Source organism: Babylonia areolata, chromosome 22 (genome assembly GCF_041734735.1).
Source record: "Babylonia areolata isolate BAREFJ2019XMU chromosome 22, ASM4173473v1, whole genome shotgun sequence".
NCBI lineage: Eukaryota > Metazoa > Mollusca > Gastropoda > Neogastropoda > Buccinidae > Babylonia > Babylonia areolata.
Genome location: NC_134897.1, coordinates 16,825,001 through 16,841,474, shown reverse-complemented (window position 1 = coordinate 16,841,474; position 16,474 = coordinate 16,825,001). Strand labels below are relative to the sequence as shown.

Sequence of the window (16,474 nt, the reverse complement as noted above, 5' to 3'; positions counted from 1 at the left end):
AATTGGTGACAATGGTGAGCACACACACTATTTGTAAGGGGAGATCAGCCTGTTGAAGTCCTGTTGTGAAAGGATATTTATCACCCATGAATTGTTCTCAATATTTGTGGTTTCCTCAACATGTTTGAAATCTTTTTGATAAAGGCATTTGTCCAGACGGTTGGGTAAAAGAAAAACAACTAAAACAACTACACAGGAACAAAAACTTCAAAGAGCTAAAATTTACCAGAATTACTCCGAAATGAAAAGATTAAAGAGCACAAAATTGGATGATTTTATGCAGGAATTGAAACTTCAAAATGCACAAAAATTGCTGAGAATAGTGTGCAGAAATTATCTAAACTTTAAAAAAAATGTGCACACACACACACACACACACACATGCATTAACATGCGCATGTGTGCATGCATGCTTGTGTGCACAGACGCATACTCATGTGCATGCACACATACACACGCACATACACACACATGGCCAGAACAACTTTGTAAGAATTAAAACCTGAAAGAGCACAAAATCAGAGAAGGGAGCAAAAACTGGCTAAAAAAAAAAAAATCAAATTAAAACAAAAGAGCACCAAAATTGGCTAATGCAACTGAAATTGGCAAAACCACCACAACTGGCTGGAACAGCTGTACAGGAACTGAAACTTCCAAAAGCACAAAATTGGCTACGATAAATCAAAGACTGGCCAGAACCACTGTATAGGAGTATTGACTACAAACAGCCTGTTGTATTCGCTGTCATCTCAGGTGGAGGTGAGCATGTGCCGAGTGTACGGGGTCAGCGGGAGGATAACAGTGATGTACAGCACAGAGGACCTCACGGCGCGTGGCTCCTATGACTACCAGGTCATCCAGAACAATGAGGTTACCATGTCGCCCAACCAGGCTCTGGTCAACATTTTTGTCACGGTCAGTTTGTTTCTTGCATGTCTTTTGTTAACATGTCCATCATAGTCAGTGGAGAGCTCGCCATGGGGCAGAGAAGCATCGGCCGCCCACAGCTCAGATACAAAGGCGTTTGCAAACGTGACATAAAGACGCTTGAGATCAACACTGAGTCCTGGGAGGACCTTGCAGATGACTGCAACAGATGGAGAAGCACTCTCAAGAATCAGCTACGGATTGGTGAGGACAAACTGTCAGCTGCTGCAGCAGAAAAGCGAGCTCGCAGAAAAGGGACGGCAGCCAACAGACCAGCATCAGCTTACACATGTGACCGCTGCGACAGAGACTGTCTCTCTCTCGTCGGTCTCTAGTCACAGGCGACGCTGCTTGGTCCAAGCAGACAGCCCAATTAGACATTAGGTCAGATATACTCTATCCATGGTCAGCCATGACTGAAGGAGGCCTACATAGTCAGTCTTTCATCAACATGTACATCATGGTCAGTCTTTGTCAGCAGTTCCATCACAGTTAGTTTTTTGTCACCATTTCCATAATGGTCAGTCTTTTGTCAGTGTCTTCATCACAGTCTTTTGTCCGCCTCTCCAAGGTCAGCCTTTTAGCCTTTTGTTAATATCTTCATCATGGTCAGTTTTTTTTTTTGGTCAACACCTCCATAACTGTCAGTCTTTTGTCAACATTTCCATCAGTGTATGTCAGTATCTCCATTACTGTCAGTTCTCTCTCTCTCTCTCTCTCTCTCTCTCTCTCTCTCTCTCTTATTTTTGAAAAAAAAGATTTTCAGTATCTTGCTTCTCAAGAAAGACGTACCACATATTTAGAGTGTGCATATATTTTGTATATTCATACATTGTGGCAGGACTTTATATAAGACTTTCTTGCTTTTTTGTCAGATTCATTATTGATTGTTCTGTTGTGACATGTTTGATGAAAAATTACTGTTTAAACCAAAATGGTGAAAATTAAATAGAAGAATTTTATTGAATCATTTTCAGTTTCAAGGGCTTGTCAAAATTTGTGGACTGATCCTAAAATGCAATGTCACAGTTGCTTTTAATGAGGCAGATGCTGGTTATTGCCAGTCTACAGATTCAGTTGTTGATTTCAGATGCTTTTTAAAAAGTTACTAAAAGTTCAGATTAATTTAATGTCTGAAAAAGTCTCTCTCGTGTCTATCAGAAGTCTTAACTGTACTTTCATTACACATGCTTTACCCAGCATTCAGATAAACTAAATTCATTACTCTTCTGTTCTTGGCTGAGTAACTGGAAAAAAAAAATCTTTCATTCAGCATACATCATACAAGAAACAAACTTCTTCTGCGTTCACTCGTATGCACACGAGTGGGCTTTTACGTGTATGACCGTTTTTACCCCGCCATGTAGGCAGCCATACTCGGGGGTGTGCATGCTGGGTATGTTCTTGTTTCCATAACCCACCGAACGCTGACATGGATTACAGGATCTTTAACGTGCGTATTTGATCTTCTGCTTGCATATACACACGAAGGGGGTTCAAGCACTAGCAGGTCTGCACATATGTTGACCTGGGAGATCGTAAAAATCTCCACCCTTTACCCACCAGGCGCCGTCACCGTGATTCGAACCCGGGACCCTCAGATTGACAGTCCAACGCTTTAACCACTCGGCTATTGCGCCCGTCACAAGAAACAAACAAACAACATGCAGCTTCTTAAGTGACATGGTTGTGGCTCATTATTGAATGGTTGTACAGATGTTGTTTTTTTTTTCTTTTTCTTTTTAACCCATGGAAACACTTTATCATGCAAAGCTAAACTGAAGTGAATTGTACAAAAACAACAGTAGCAGAAATCATAAGAAACACTTGCTAGTTTGTTTCGAGGGGGTGAGTGCCCAAAAGTCAAAAGATCACAGTTGTGATGAGCGCAAAGGGACGTATGCATCAGAAGATCGAAAACTAGAGAAAAAAGGTGTGGGTGTTTGAGAAGACGTTAAACTGTATCCTGTAATGATCTTCCTGTTCTTGTGTTACATTTTATGTTGTATCAGAACTGTTTGTTTTAGATTTTGTTCTGGTTTCCTTTCTCTCTTTCCTCTCTCTTTTTTTTCCTTTGATTTATTACAGTGTAGCATTACATACACAAATACTTGAGAAAAAACAACATAGATCAGTAGATAAAGAAAAAAAAATCATAATAAAAAGAGACCTATTATTTAAACTTTCTTCCCCCTTTTGCCTGGTTTTTTTTTTTCTCTCTCTCTCTTTTTTCCTCTTGCGAATTTTGAACATTTGCGTGAAGTTATCGCATGAAGAACAAAACTTGATATGGTTTTTGTACACAGATTCTCCCAGACAACATCCCAGAACAATCGGAGCAGTTCTTCGTCAAGCTGCTGAAAGTGGAAAAGCTGCCTACACCGCCCCAACCCAGTCAGTTGCCATCCCTTTTGGATGTTTGTTCTTCTTTTGTTTGTTGATTTCATTTTTATCATTTATTGAACAAAACTCCTATCATACTTTTATTACTGTCATTATCATTATTAGTAGTTGTAGTGGTAGTATCGTTATTGTTATTTTTGTTGTTAACATTTTATTGAAATTTGTTAATCTCTAATCTCTTCTATGGTGAGGTGCAGTAACACCAGCAGTCTTTTTGTAAAATGTTTTTCTTTTCTATTTCACTGCAGAGTTCTAGTGATACTCATACTGGTTCCTCTCCTCACTTTCAAATTCAAAAGCAACAGCAATTATTGGTCATCATTATTCTTTTAAATATTATTTTTGTGTGCGTGTATTTGTATACTTGCTTGTTAGTTTATCCATTGATTTCATTTATGATCTGTTGCTTTGTGTTTTTTTGTTTTTTTCAGCGTTTTTTTTTTCCCCTCTTATCTGAAAAAAAATCAGAATGGTGGCATTTATATAATATGTAATGATAATCAAAGTGCAAATTGTCTAAAACTATACATTAGTATTTTGCATCTGTTTTGGGTTGAAATATTACTGTTGAAGTTAGTGTTTAAGAAAAGACAAGAAAAAGAAAGCACTCAGTAAAAGTAAATTAATCCTGGTCATGCGACTTGAAAATCTTGAGCAAATGACTTGAAATGCAGTCTACTTCCAAGACTCCATAATTTTCTAGGCTGTGCTTAAATGTGACTTACTGTTTAGAGTTGAAAAAAAACACACCAAAAAACAAAAAAACAGTAAGCTATGCTATGATTTATGTTGTGATAACTGACATTCATTCGTACACCCCAAGCAGATATTTTGTGGAGCTAACTCTCTTTCTAGTTGGAGTTACATGGCAGAAATATTATTGTCATAATTTCCATACACAAACTCTAATTCTGCAAACTGCACATGCACAGATTGAAATGGATGGTGATTGTACACAAAGTAAACATGCAAGCAAATATGAGAACATGCATAAAACCTATCCAAAAAATTCCATTAAATTCAAGGTTTGGTTTAAATTTTTGAACACAAGCTATTTGTCAATGTTTCATAGCACCTGTGACTGACAGTCAGTTGTCGTCATGAGAGACTTTTGTTTTCTTTTGCTGTCCAATCATGTGCACTGTTTCAGTGGCATTATTCCCATGTAACACAGACATAGCTTCCTGGGAAACTGATGCCCTTGACCGCTCTCACTGGAGGATGCTGTGCTCTAGTGGCATAAGGACGTTTGAAAACAAGAGAACGCTGGCCATTAAGGAGAAGCGTAAGCGAAGGAAGCAGGGCTCAACTTCTGGAGAAATTTTCCCTTGCAACACCTGTGGGAAGTGCTGCACACCCAGAACCGGCCTCTTCTCCCATATGAAGACACACACCGACAGATAAGCCTGCCTGCCTACTCATCCGTTGGACCGACGGGAGACTCCATCATCATCATTCCCATGCCACTCATTCTGAATCCTCCTACATATTGTATATGCATACATGTATTGTTTTGTACTTCATTCTGTTTCATTGTTTATCTGTCTTTCAGTCATCAGCCCTCGACTGGACTCACAGTCAGCAACAGCTGTGATAACCATCGCAGAGAGTAACGACCCATACGGAGTTCTGTGGTTTGAGACAGATGTCACCACTGAGTCGGAACGGCCCATTGAAGTGCCTCTCACAATCAGACGAACGGGTTGGTCTGCTTCTTGATCAGTTTCTGCTTGATGAGAGAGAGAGACAGGGCATTTTAGTCAGCATGTAAATTAGAAATCAGTATCCTTGATGTGCACACATACACAAGCGTATGCACATGCGCACGCACACCCACACCCACACACGCACACGCAAACACACACACATGCACACGCAAACACACACACACACACGCACAGTAACAGGCACACACACAAATACACAACTACAAAAGGAACATACCAGTAAATGATTGTTACATCTCTTAAGTGAAATGTGTGACATGTATATTATTGTATCTTGATAAGTTCATTTCACCCACAGACCAGATTCATTTATTGTTTTTGTACATGATGCACAAGTCATCATGTGGGGGGAAAAATACCTGTTACAATTCCAGTTCACGCTGATACCTTGAGAGTTTTACATTTCATGTTAAAAGAATTGTGAACTTTTTATTTCCCTATATATCTTTTTTTGAAAATAGTTTTTACAAATACCTGTACTGAAAAAAAAACACATGCAGCATTGCCTTGCTCATTTATTTCTTTTCAGACACAGCCTCAGTTTAAAGAAGACATCAGACTACCTACCAGTCCATAATATGCAACACAACATCTGCTTCCAAACAACAACGAAACTTTTTTTTTTTTTTAAATCCTCTTTTTCTCTGTTTCCTCCCAGGCGGATTGTTTGGGCGAGTCAGCGTGAGAGTGCGCACGGTTGGGGGCGGGGAGCAGTGGACGTCGGAGATTGTGGTGGACACGGACACCAGCAGCAGAGACACCATCAGTCAGGCGCTGGGGCAGCGACGTCCAAACACCGAGGCCAAGGTGGACAAGGACTACAGGGTGTTGGACACCGTGGTCTACTTTGAGGTGGGCGGGGTAATCTGTCTGTGTGGGCTGTTAACCAGTCTCCTGTTGCAGGCTTTTAACCAGTCATGTGTGGGCTATTAACCAGTCTCCTGTTGCAGGCTTGTAACCATTCTGTGTGGGCTGTTAACCAGTCTCCTGTTGCAGGCTTATAACCAGTCTGTGTGGGCTGTTAACCAGTCTCCTGTTGCAGGCTTATAACCAGTCTGTGCGGGCTGTTAACCAGTCTCCTGTTGCAGGCTTGTAACCAGTCTGTGTGGGCTGTTAATCAGTCTCCTGTTGTAGGCTTGTAACCAGTCTGTATGGGATATTAACCAGTCTCCTGATGCAGGCTTGTAACCTGAATCTGTGGTGGGTGGGGTAACCAGTCTGTGTGGGCTGTTAACCAGTCTCCTGTTGCAGGCTTATAACCAGTCTGTGTGGGCTGTTAACTAGTCGCCTGTTGCAGGCTTATAACCAGTCTGTGTGGGCTATTAACTAGTCTCCTGTTGAAGGCTTGTAACCTGAATCTGTGGGCTGTTAACCAGTCTGCTGTTGCAGGCTTGTAACCTGAAACTGTGGGCTATTAACCAGTCACATGTTGAAGGCTTGTGACCTGAGTCTGTGTGGGCTATTAACCAGTCACCTGTTGCAGGCTTATAACCAGTCTGTGTGGGCTGTTAACCAGTTTCCTGTTGCAGGCTTATAACCAGTCTGTGTGGGCTGTTAACCAGTCTCCTGTTGCAGGCTTGTCACCTGAATCTGTGGGCTATTAACTAGTCTCCTGTTGCAGGCTTATAACCAGTCATGTGTGAGCTATTAACCAGTCTCCTGATGCAGGCTTGTAACCAGTCTGTGTGAGCTATTAACCAGTCTCCTGTTGCAGGCTTGTAACCAGTCTGTGTGGGCTGTTAACCAGTCTCCTGTTGTAGGCTTCTAACCAGTCTGTGTGGGCTGTTAACTAGTCTCCTGTTGCAGGCTTGTATCCAGTCTGTGTGGGCTATTAACCAGTCTCCTGTTGCAGGCTTGTATCCAGTCTGTGTGGGCTGTTAACCAGTCTCCTGTTGCAGGCTTGTAACCAGTCTGTGTGGGCTATTAACCAGTCTTCTGTTGTAGGCTTGAGTCTGTGTGGGTTTGTAATCAGTTCGTTCTTTAGTTAAACATTTTCCACGCTGTAAGTGTTATTAGATGAGGACAGGGGAGTAGACTGTTTAGGGGTGGTGGAAAGTCACTGTTTGCGCATGTGTATGTGTTTGACCAGTCTTTGTGAGCTTAGTATGGAATAGAATGAGATGGAGGACAGAATAGGATGGAATAAATAGAATGGGATGTCATGGAATAATGAAAGGGACAGAATGGGATGGAAAGGAATAATGGAAAGGGGTGGAGTGGAATAATGGAAAGGGGTGGAGTGGATCAGGACAGAATGGGATGGAATGTGACCAGAATTGGGTGCAGTGGAATACTGGAATGGGACAGAATGGAGTGGACAAGAGCGGGACAGAATGAGATGGAATGGAATAATGGAATGGGATTGAGTGGAATAATGGAATGGGATAATGGAATTAGACAAAATGGAATGGAATGAGACAGAATGGGATGAGCAGAATAATGGGATGGAATGGAATGAGAGAGAATGGAATAATGGAATGGGATGGGGTGAAAGAATGGAATGAGACAGAATGGGATGGAATGAAATGAGACAGAATGGGAATGAAATGAGACAGAATGGGATGGAATGAGACAGAATGGGATGGAATGGGATGGAATGAGACAGAAAATGGAATGGAATGAGACAGAATGGGAATGAAATGAGACAGAATGGGAATGAAATGAGACAGAATGGGATGGAATGGAATAATGGGATGGGACAGAATGGAATGGAATAATGGAATGAGACAGAATGGGACGTAATAGAATGAGACAGAATCGGATGGAATGGAATAATGGAATGGGACAGAATGGTATGGAATGGAATGAGACCGGATTTGATTGAATAGAATAATTGAATGAGACAGAAGGGGGTAGAATGGAACGGGACAGAATGGGATGGAGTGGATAGAGACGGAATAAAATGGGATGAGACAGAATGGTGCACAGGTGAGCACAAGATTCAGTGCTATATAAATACCATTATTATTATATATATTATTATTAATGGGATGGGATGAAAGGAGACATAATGGGTTGGAATGAGACAGGATGGAATGGAATGAGACGGAACATGGGATGGGATGGAATAGAAGAAAATGTGAGCTTGTGGCTGTGAGTGGGGATAAGCTGGAAAGAGAAACATGATGGTTATGCCACTGAGAAACCACGGAACAGTGGGACGATAATGAATATGTAGTTTGAAAAGAGGACGGCAGACTCAGGCAATGGGCTCCTGATTTAGTGTTCACCAGTGATCAGGGTTTGAGGCCCTGGTTCAGCGTGGTGATGTGTCCTTGGGGAAAGACACTCTACTCAGATTTTCCTCCCCCAGCCCAGGTGCGAATGGATACCTGACTTTTTTTTTTTTTTTTTTTTTTGCTGCCCCATTCATCTGCACCGTTTCAGTGGCATTACTCCCATGCCGCTCATTTAGATTCCCCCATACACGGCCACACCCGGGTTTGTCCGTCACAGTTCCAGCATCGGCAGTCCGCAGGGAACCATCGATGTTAGGTCGCCAGGAGGCCACACACCAGAGGAGACCCTGCACTGCTGCTGAGTCACTTTGGTGGTGTTCAATGGTGCCTGTTCTGATTCAACATACTTAGGACACCACCTACTAAGCCCCCTACTAACGACAATAATGGCTCAGTCAGCCCCCAGAGTGGAGACCGCCACCACATCCCTCAAACAACAGGCCCCCCACGAATCTGCCGACACTGAAGACATTGACAGGACTCACCCCAAGCACAGAATTCACTGTCTTGATTGCCATAGAAGGGTATGGGACCTTTAATCTTTGAATAATACTAAAAACCATGACATTACACAGACAAGCAAATAAAAGGTGTTCTCTTGGATCTTCAATTCAACAGGCCGATGAAAGCGCAAAAAGGGTGAATGTGCATCTTCTGGACGACAACGTACCGGAGCGCCAGGAATCGGTGTTGGTCTACCTGACGCAGGTGACAGGTGGGGCCAGAGTGGCCCGGGGCACTCCTGATGGGGGTCACAAGGTGAGTTGGGGAAGGGGGGCAGCGGTTCAAGCTTCTGTATGATTGCTGATTGAATTATATTCATTGCCTGTATGTTCTGTCATGTGTTTGAATTCACTTATGCAGTTGAGACAATACTTCATGCATGTAAACAAAACACGCCAGGCCAAGTTTAACCCTGAGGAACCATCACAAGTCATACTCCGAACATAAAGTCGAGCAAGAAAATGCAGTAGACACAATACTACAGGCATGTACACAAAACACACCAGGCCATGTTTAACCCTGACGTACCATCACATGCTCCGAACATAAAGTCGAGCAAGGAAATGCCCATGATTAGACAAGACAATAGAGTGGAGTGATGGCCTGGAGGTGACGCGTCTGCCTAGGAAGCGAGATAAACTGAACACGCTGGTTTGAATCACGGCTCAGCCACCGATCTTTTTCTTCCCCTCCACTAGACCTTGAGTGGTGGTCTGGACGCTAGTCATTCAGATGAGATGATAAACCAAGGTCCCATGTGCAGCATGCATTTAGTGCACGTAAAAGAACCCACGGCAACAAAAGGGCTGTTCCTGGCAAACTTATGTAGAAAAATCCACTTTGATAGGAAAAACAAATAAAACTGCACGCAGGGGGGAAGGGTGGCGTTGTAGTATAGCGACGCGCTCTCCCTTGGGAGAGCAGCCCGAATTTCACACGGAGAAATCTGTTGTGATAAAAAGAGAAATACAAATACAAATACATCAGTAAAATTGAATAGTCTGCTTTCTCAATGAATTTTTTTTTTAAGGAAAACAACAAAAAAATCACAGTTTTTGTGTGATTGTGCCTCTCCATATTATTACAGGATGCTGCTCAGCAGTTAGTGTTCAAGCAATGGGGATTTGGAGGGTGGGGTGGGGTTAGGGGGATAGGGGAAATGATAGGAGGGGGTGTACGGTTGCTTGAGTGAAAGATTTTTTCCAGGCCAAGTATGAACTGTGAAATTTCAAAATGTAATGTTCTGGAACAGAACAGGTTTAGAGCTTTCCTGAGTTTTCCCTGTCCTGTCCTCTGTTACTGCACTTTTTTGTTTGTGAGGTTCCCTGATTTTGGGGGGGATTGGATTTCTGCTTTCCACCTTAATTAGATATTTCGGACCTTTCTTCATCTCCAGGGCTTTGCTGAAATCTTCATCAGAGCCAACGACGTGTCCAACGGTATCATTGGATTTGACGAACAGTCCAAGAGTGTTGTGGCGGACGAAGACGTTAACCCAACAATCACCCTGACGCTGACCCGTTTGAATGCCGATTACGGAAACGTGGTGGTGTTTTGGAAAGCCAAGATGAGCGAAACGAGCAGCGATGAGGAAGACGGTCAGCTGACCCATCAGCTTGAAGCAGTGTCAGGGAACACGACTTGTTTTGCCGATGTTAGTCTGTGTGACTTGGTGCTGCGTCTCCAAGATGATACAGTGAGGTTTTCCCCCCTTTCATTTCTTTCTTTTCTACTGTCTTTTTTTTAATATATATTTTTAAAGATTATCGCTAAGAGTGAAAATCACATAAAACACACAAAAAAAACCCCAAGAAGTAAAGTGAAATAAATAAATGAATATGAGTATATACACGAAACATTTTTAATTGCACAGAATTAACACTTTGTGTGGTTTCATTCGCTTCGATCTTTTCTTCCCAAATTTCGTAATTTCTTCTTTCCCACTTTCTTCCATCTGTGCCTTTCTTTATGTACATTTCTTTCATTCCTTCCATTGTCCGTCCGTGCCTTTCTTTATGTACATTTCTTTCATTCCTTCTGTTGTCCATCCTTGCCTTTCTTTATGTACATTTCTTTCTTTTCCTTCTATTGTCCCTCCTTGCCTTTCTTTATGTACATTTCTTTCTTTTCCTTCCATTGTCCATCTTTGTCTTTCTTTATGTACATTTCTTTCATTTCTTTCTGTTGTCCATCTGTGCCTTTCTTTATGTACATTTCTTTCTTTTCCTTCTATTGTCCTTCCATGCCTTTCTTTATGTACATTTCTTTCTTTTCCTTCTTTTGTCCATCTTTGTCTTTCTTTATGTACATTTCTTTCTTTTCCTTCTATTGTCCATCTTTGCCTTTCTTTATGTACATTTCTTTCTTTTCCTTCTATTGTCCATCTGTGCCTTTCTTTATGTACATTTCTTTCTTTTCCTTCTATTGTCCTTCCATGCCTTTCTTTATGTACATTTCTTTCTTTTCCTTCTATTGTCCATCCTTGTCTTTCTTTATGTACATTTCTTTCTTTTCCTTCTATTGTCCATCTTTGCCTTTCTTTATGTACATTTCTTTCTTTTCCTTCTATTGTCCATCTGTGCCTTTCTTTATGTACATTTCTTTCTTTTCCTTCTATTGTCCTTCCATGCCTTTCTTTATGTACATTTCTTTCTTTTCCTTCTATTGTCCATCCTTGTCTTTCTTTATGTACATTTCTTTCTTTTCCTTCTATTGTCCATCTGTGCCTTTCTTTATGTACATTTCTTTCTTTTCCTTCTATTGTCCATCTGTGCCTTTCTTTATGTACATTTCTTTCTTTTCCTTCTATTGTACATCCTTGCCTTTCTTTATGTACATTTCTTTCATTTCTTTCTTTGTACATCTTTGCCTTTCTCTGTGTACATTTCTTTCATTTCTTTCTTTTGTCCATCTTTGCCTTTCTTTATGTACATTTCTTTCATTCCTTCCTTTGTACATCTGTGCCTTTCTTTATGTACATTTCTTTCTTTTCCTTCTATTGCCCATCTTTGTCTTTCTTTATGTACATTTCTTTCTTTTCCTTCCTTTGCCCATCTTTGTCTTTCTTTATGTACATTTCTTTCATTCCTTCCGTTGTCCATCCTTGCCTTTCTTTATGTACATTTCTTTCTTTTCCTTCTATTGTCCATCTGTGCCTTTCTTTATGTACATTTCTTTCTTTTCCTTCTATTGTCCATCTGTGTCTTTCTTTATGTACATTTCTTTCTTTTCCTTCTATTGTCCATCTGTGTCTTTCTTTATGTACATTTCTTTCTTTTCCTTCTGTTGTCCATCCTTGCCTTTCTTTATGTACATTTCTTTCTTTTCCTTCTATTGTCCCTCCTTGCCTTTCTTTATGTACATTTCTTTCTTTTCCTTCTATTGTCCATCTGTGTCTTTCTTTATGTACATTTCTTTCTTTTCCTTCTATTGTCCATCCTTGCCTTTCTTTATGTACATTTCTTTCTTTTCCTTCTATTGTCTATCCTTGCCTTTCTTTATGTACATTTCTTTCATTTCTTTCTTTGTACATCTTTGCCTTTCTCTGTGTACAATTCTTTCTTTTCCTTCTGTTGTCCATCCTTGCCTTTCTTTATGTACATTTCTTTCATTCCTTCCTTTGTACATCTGTGTCTTTCTTTATGTACATTTCTTTCTTTTCCTTCTATTGTCCATCTGTGTCTTTCTTTATGTACATTTCTTTCTTTTCCTTCCATTGTCCATCTGTGCCTTTCTTTATGTACATTTCTTTCTTTTCCTTCTGTTGTACATCCTTGTCTTTCTTTATGTACATTTCTTTCATTTCCTTCCTTTGTCCCTTTATTCTTTTTTTTCCCTCCCCTCCTTTACTCCATCCCTTCTGTCATTCACTTGGTCTTTTTCTTTTTTTTAAAGTCGATTGTTGATTAATGCATCAATTCATTTGTAGGCATGTCTGAGCGTTTGCCTGTTGTGTTTATGTAAAGATTGTGATATGAATAGCATTAGTGATATTGTACAGGATATGTGTGAATCTCTTTTTTTTGAAAATATATATTCTCTGTATGTTTGCCAGCCTGTGAGTGTTGTCACATGATTTCCCGCGAACGAATTTGAATTGAATGGTTTTTCGCTCAGAAACCAGAGGAGAGTTTCACCTTTGTGGTGAAGCTGGAAAGAGCTGGGGACGATGCCATCTTGAACAACGCCAGTCTGTACTCCACCATTACCGTTCTTCCCAGTGACAATGTGCGAGGCCTGGTGCAGATCGTGCCCACTGACAGGTGATTGTTTCCAGGGTCACTGCTTAACTCATTCTGTTCCAGGCGCGAGACAACTCATACCATGATTACTTCCCCTGTGGATACGGATACGGATGTTTTGTTCATATAAAGGCCATTGCCCCTCACGAAGGGGTACAATACATAAACAAGCACAGCCACTGAAGAAAATCATGAAGTTGCAACAGATCTGAAATGCAATGCCTTGTACAAGTATATTGACAAATTCCTTATGACGCTTTCTTTCCTCTGTGGACCAGGTATGAGTATTCTTGCTCCAACACACTATTCTAATTTCGTTCATTCTTGCTTGGTACAGTTGGCATTCTGAACTGAACCGTTTACAGATTGCGGAAGCATGAAAACGAAGCTCTCTTTGACCGATTAAAAAAAAAAAAAAATCTCCATCAATTTTCACTGTTTTAGTGAACCACCCTATACTTTCTGCAGTGGTCTCATGTAGTGCTGGTCCAGAGGAGTTGTAGAAGGCATGTGGCTATGGGGTAGAATGAGTTAATAGACTGATGGGTACTGTTGATGAAATGTTGAAGTGTTGGACTTGAATTTGGAGTGTCTGGGTTTGGATTTTGGTTGCAGTGTGTGTGTGTGTGTGTGTGTGTGTGTGTGTGTGTGTGTGTTTCCAACATTATCTGACATGTATTTGTTTAAACTTGTGTGTGTGTGTTGTATTGTTTGCTTCTGTTAAGAATTTGTCTTATGTGCAATGTTGATTCTTTTTGTTTTTTGTTTTGTTTTTGTTTTTCATGAGGGTATGGTATAAATATATTTTTAGCTTATCCATCAGATAGATAATAGATGATTTGTCCTTGTCACCATTGTTGAAGTCATTGTCATCATCCTCATCATCTTATCATTGTCATCATTGTCGTTATCATCAGTGCTGCCGTCAATGTCTTCTTCAGTGTCATCGTTGTCCTAACTGTCCTTGTTATTGTCTTCATTGTCATTGTCATTATTGTCTTTGCTCCAGTTGTCATAGTCGTTGCCATCATTATCATTGCTGTCATTGTCATTGTCGTGGTCATAATGGTCATTATCATCACCGTCGTTGTCACATCATTGTTCTCATCACTGTCATCATTGTTGTAGTTATAATTGTTGTAGTTATAAGTGTTGTTGTCTTGTAATCATTGTCATCATCGTCCTTGTCGTCATTTTCAGTGTGAAGATAGTGGGAGACGATGAGGACTCGGTGAGGATCGGCGTACAGAGGGTTCAGGGGTCAAACTACGACGTCACGGTCAGCTACAGCACCATGATGATGGTGAAACCCATTGTGGAGACCGGCATCAGCATTTACCTGGCGGAGGATGGTGCCGACTACGAGCAACAGGACGGAGTTCTGGTTTTCTATCAGCGCACAGAGGTGGGTCTCTCGGCTTAACTCATCCAGCCCTGCCCTTGCGTCAGAATTCTATCTCATTGAAACGTATTTCACATTCCTGCATGTGCATAAACCGCAAGGAAAGGGAGCTAACTACTACAGTGTTTCCGGATGTGTTCACATTAAGTTTGGACTAAAAACAGTATATTTTCTGTTTTTCTTGCGTCAGTATAGCATGGAAGCCTGCCAAGGTTTTAAACTCCCCAGAATTGAATGGGTTAGCCCTCGAGTGCACTGTTGATGTACAACATAATCATAGAACACATGGGTGCTGTTCTGTGTTGGTGTGAACTCTATGTCCTAATATCACAAGCTTTCTGGTTTTTACTGAGCATTACAGAAAAGCTGTCTGCCAGACATGCATTCACACTCTTGATTTTCTGGGTGTGTGGAATGGTTGTGAAGTGTGTTTGGGTGTATGGCAATTTGTGAATGGGGGAGATAAACTGTGACCTGTTCTATCTCTCTCTCTCTCTCTCTCTTTCTTTATATGTATGTGTGTGTGTGTGTGTGTGTGTGTGTGTGTGTGTGTCTTTCTGCCTCTGTTTCTGTCTCCCTGACTGTGTGTGAATGTGTGTGTTGTGAACAAATTGATGGGTAGTTTATGATCACGTATATATGTGTGTTGTGTAGCCTATTAACTCAGCTTTGTATTACCTTCTGTTGTTATCAGTTTTGTTGTCCAGGTGACTTGAAATATTGCCCGTGTAATATATAGTTTAATGGCATTTTTCTGTTTCTGTCATGCTCTGTTTTTGTTTTGTTTTCTGTTGTTTTTTGTTGTTGTTGTTGTTTTTTGTCACAGGTTGCAGTGCCTAACTGGAGGGATAATTGATCAATTTTTTCAGGTTATCAAGTACATCACCATAAAGTTGACACCAGAGAAAGCATCTGTTTCTCCATACCCCAAACAGTTCTATGTCAACATCCACAGCGCTACCAACGGGGCAAGGTAAGCAGTTCAAGAAGATTTATTTGAAAATGATAACAGCCATTGTCATGTGATGTAGAGTGAAGTTCATTTAACTCTCTTTGGATGACGGAATGCGTGAGCATTCCTACATGAAACGTATTTGGTTTTGGACGACGGAATGGAACAGCATTTTCCAAAAATAAAAATCCATCACACGCTGTACACGTGATTTTGTGAATAGCCAAGCAGAGTGCGCTATTCTGGGTCACTCCACAACCGAATGGCATGATGCCAGCCTGTCATGTGTGGCCTGTCTCGCACACACGCTGACAAAGTCACTGACCGGTCGTCTGCTCACGTGTCAGTCTGTTAGCAAATGGGTTCTTCTCAAAATGTTGTGGAGTGAACAAGGCAGTGATGGCAACGCTTTAGTGTTGCCGAAGTAGTTGAAATGCTACAAACTGAAGGGTCGGACATTGAAGAGGTTGATGATGACGACGAAGAAAGCGAATTAAGTGCAGAAAGCGAGCATGGGTATGGTGATCCAAGGTGAAAAATTGGTATTATTTTCTACATAATGGCAAAACTGTAAAAATGAGATGAGAAATTTTTTTTTCTTTGTAATAGCCCGACACATAATAGACCAGTTCCAAAAGTTTCATTTTCTTACTCTGTATTTTGTATTTTTTGTAAATTTTTTTTCCAGACCCTTACAAATGGGCCATCTGTGGGGAAAAGCAAGGGAGAAAACTTGTCGTCCCGCATGAGTTAATGGAACAAGAAGGCAACCCAGCAACACGAAACAGCTTCTGCCATTCTGAAAGCAGCCTTGACCAAAAAAAAAAAAAAAGGGTTAGATTCTTAAAATTCAGCAACTGCGGGCAGTTCAAATCTTCAGTCAGTAACATATATATTTGATTATTTCAGCTGAATAACAAAGCATCTTTTTCTTTGCCATGAATTCTTTCAGTTGCACCCCATGATAAAAAAAAATCGGTTTCAGTTTCAAGGAGGCGCCAAAGCAGACAGACTTATCCATGTATGCCACACCGCACCACGTCTGTTTCAACTGATAAACAAGGTGGAGCAGATTCTTT

General features: G+C 40.9%; 1 protein-coding gene across 3 annotated transcripts in view; it reads left to right on the top strand.

Annotated features, from left to right (window-relative positions):
* Positions 1-16,474, top strand: part of LOC143296953 (adhesion G-protein coupled receptor V1-like) — a 141,074-nt gene that overhangs the window by 90,988 nt on the left and 33,612 nt on the right. For all 3 annotated transcript variants that reach the window (XM_076609000.1, XM_076609002.1, XM_076609001.1), the window contains 9 exons: positions 754-915; positions 3,234-3,321; positions 4,883-5,032; positions 5,716-5,909; positions 8,915-9,055; positions 10,197-10,496; positions 12,917-13,062; positions 14,242-14,446; positions 15,313-15,416. In XM_076609000.1, coding sequence (XP_076465115.1) covers positions 754-915; positions 3,234-3,321; positions 4,883-5,032; positions 5,716-5,909; positions 8,915-9,055; positions 10,197-10,496; positions 12,917-13,062; positions 14,242-14,446; positions 15,313-15,416 — 1,490 coding nt within the window. The remainder of the gene's footprint in view (positions 1-753; positions 916-3,233; positions 3,322-4,882; positions 5,033-5,715; positions 5,910-8,914; positions 9,056-10,196; positions 10,497-12,916; positions 13,063-14,241; positions 14,447-15,312; positions 15,417-16,474) is intronic.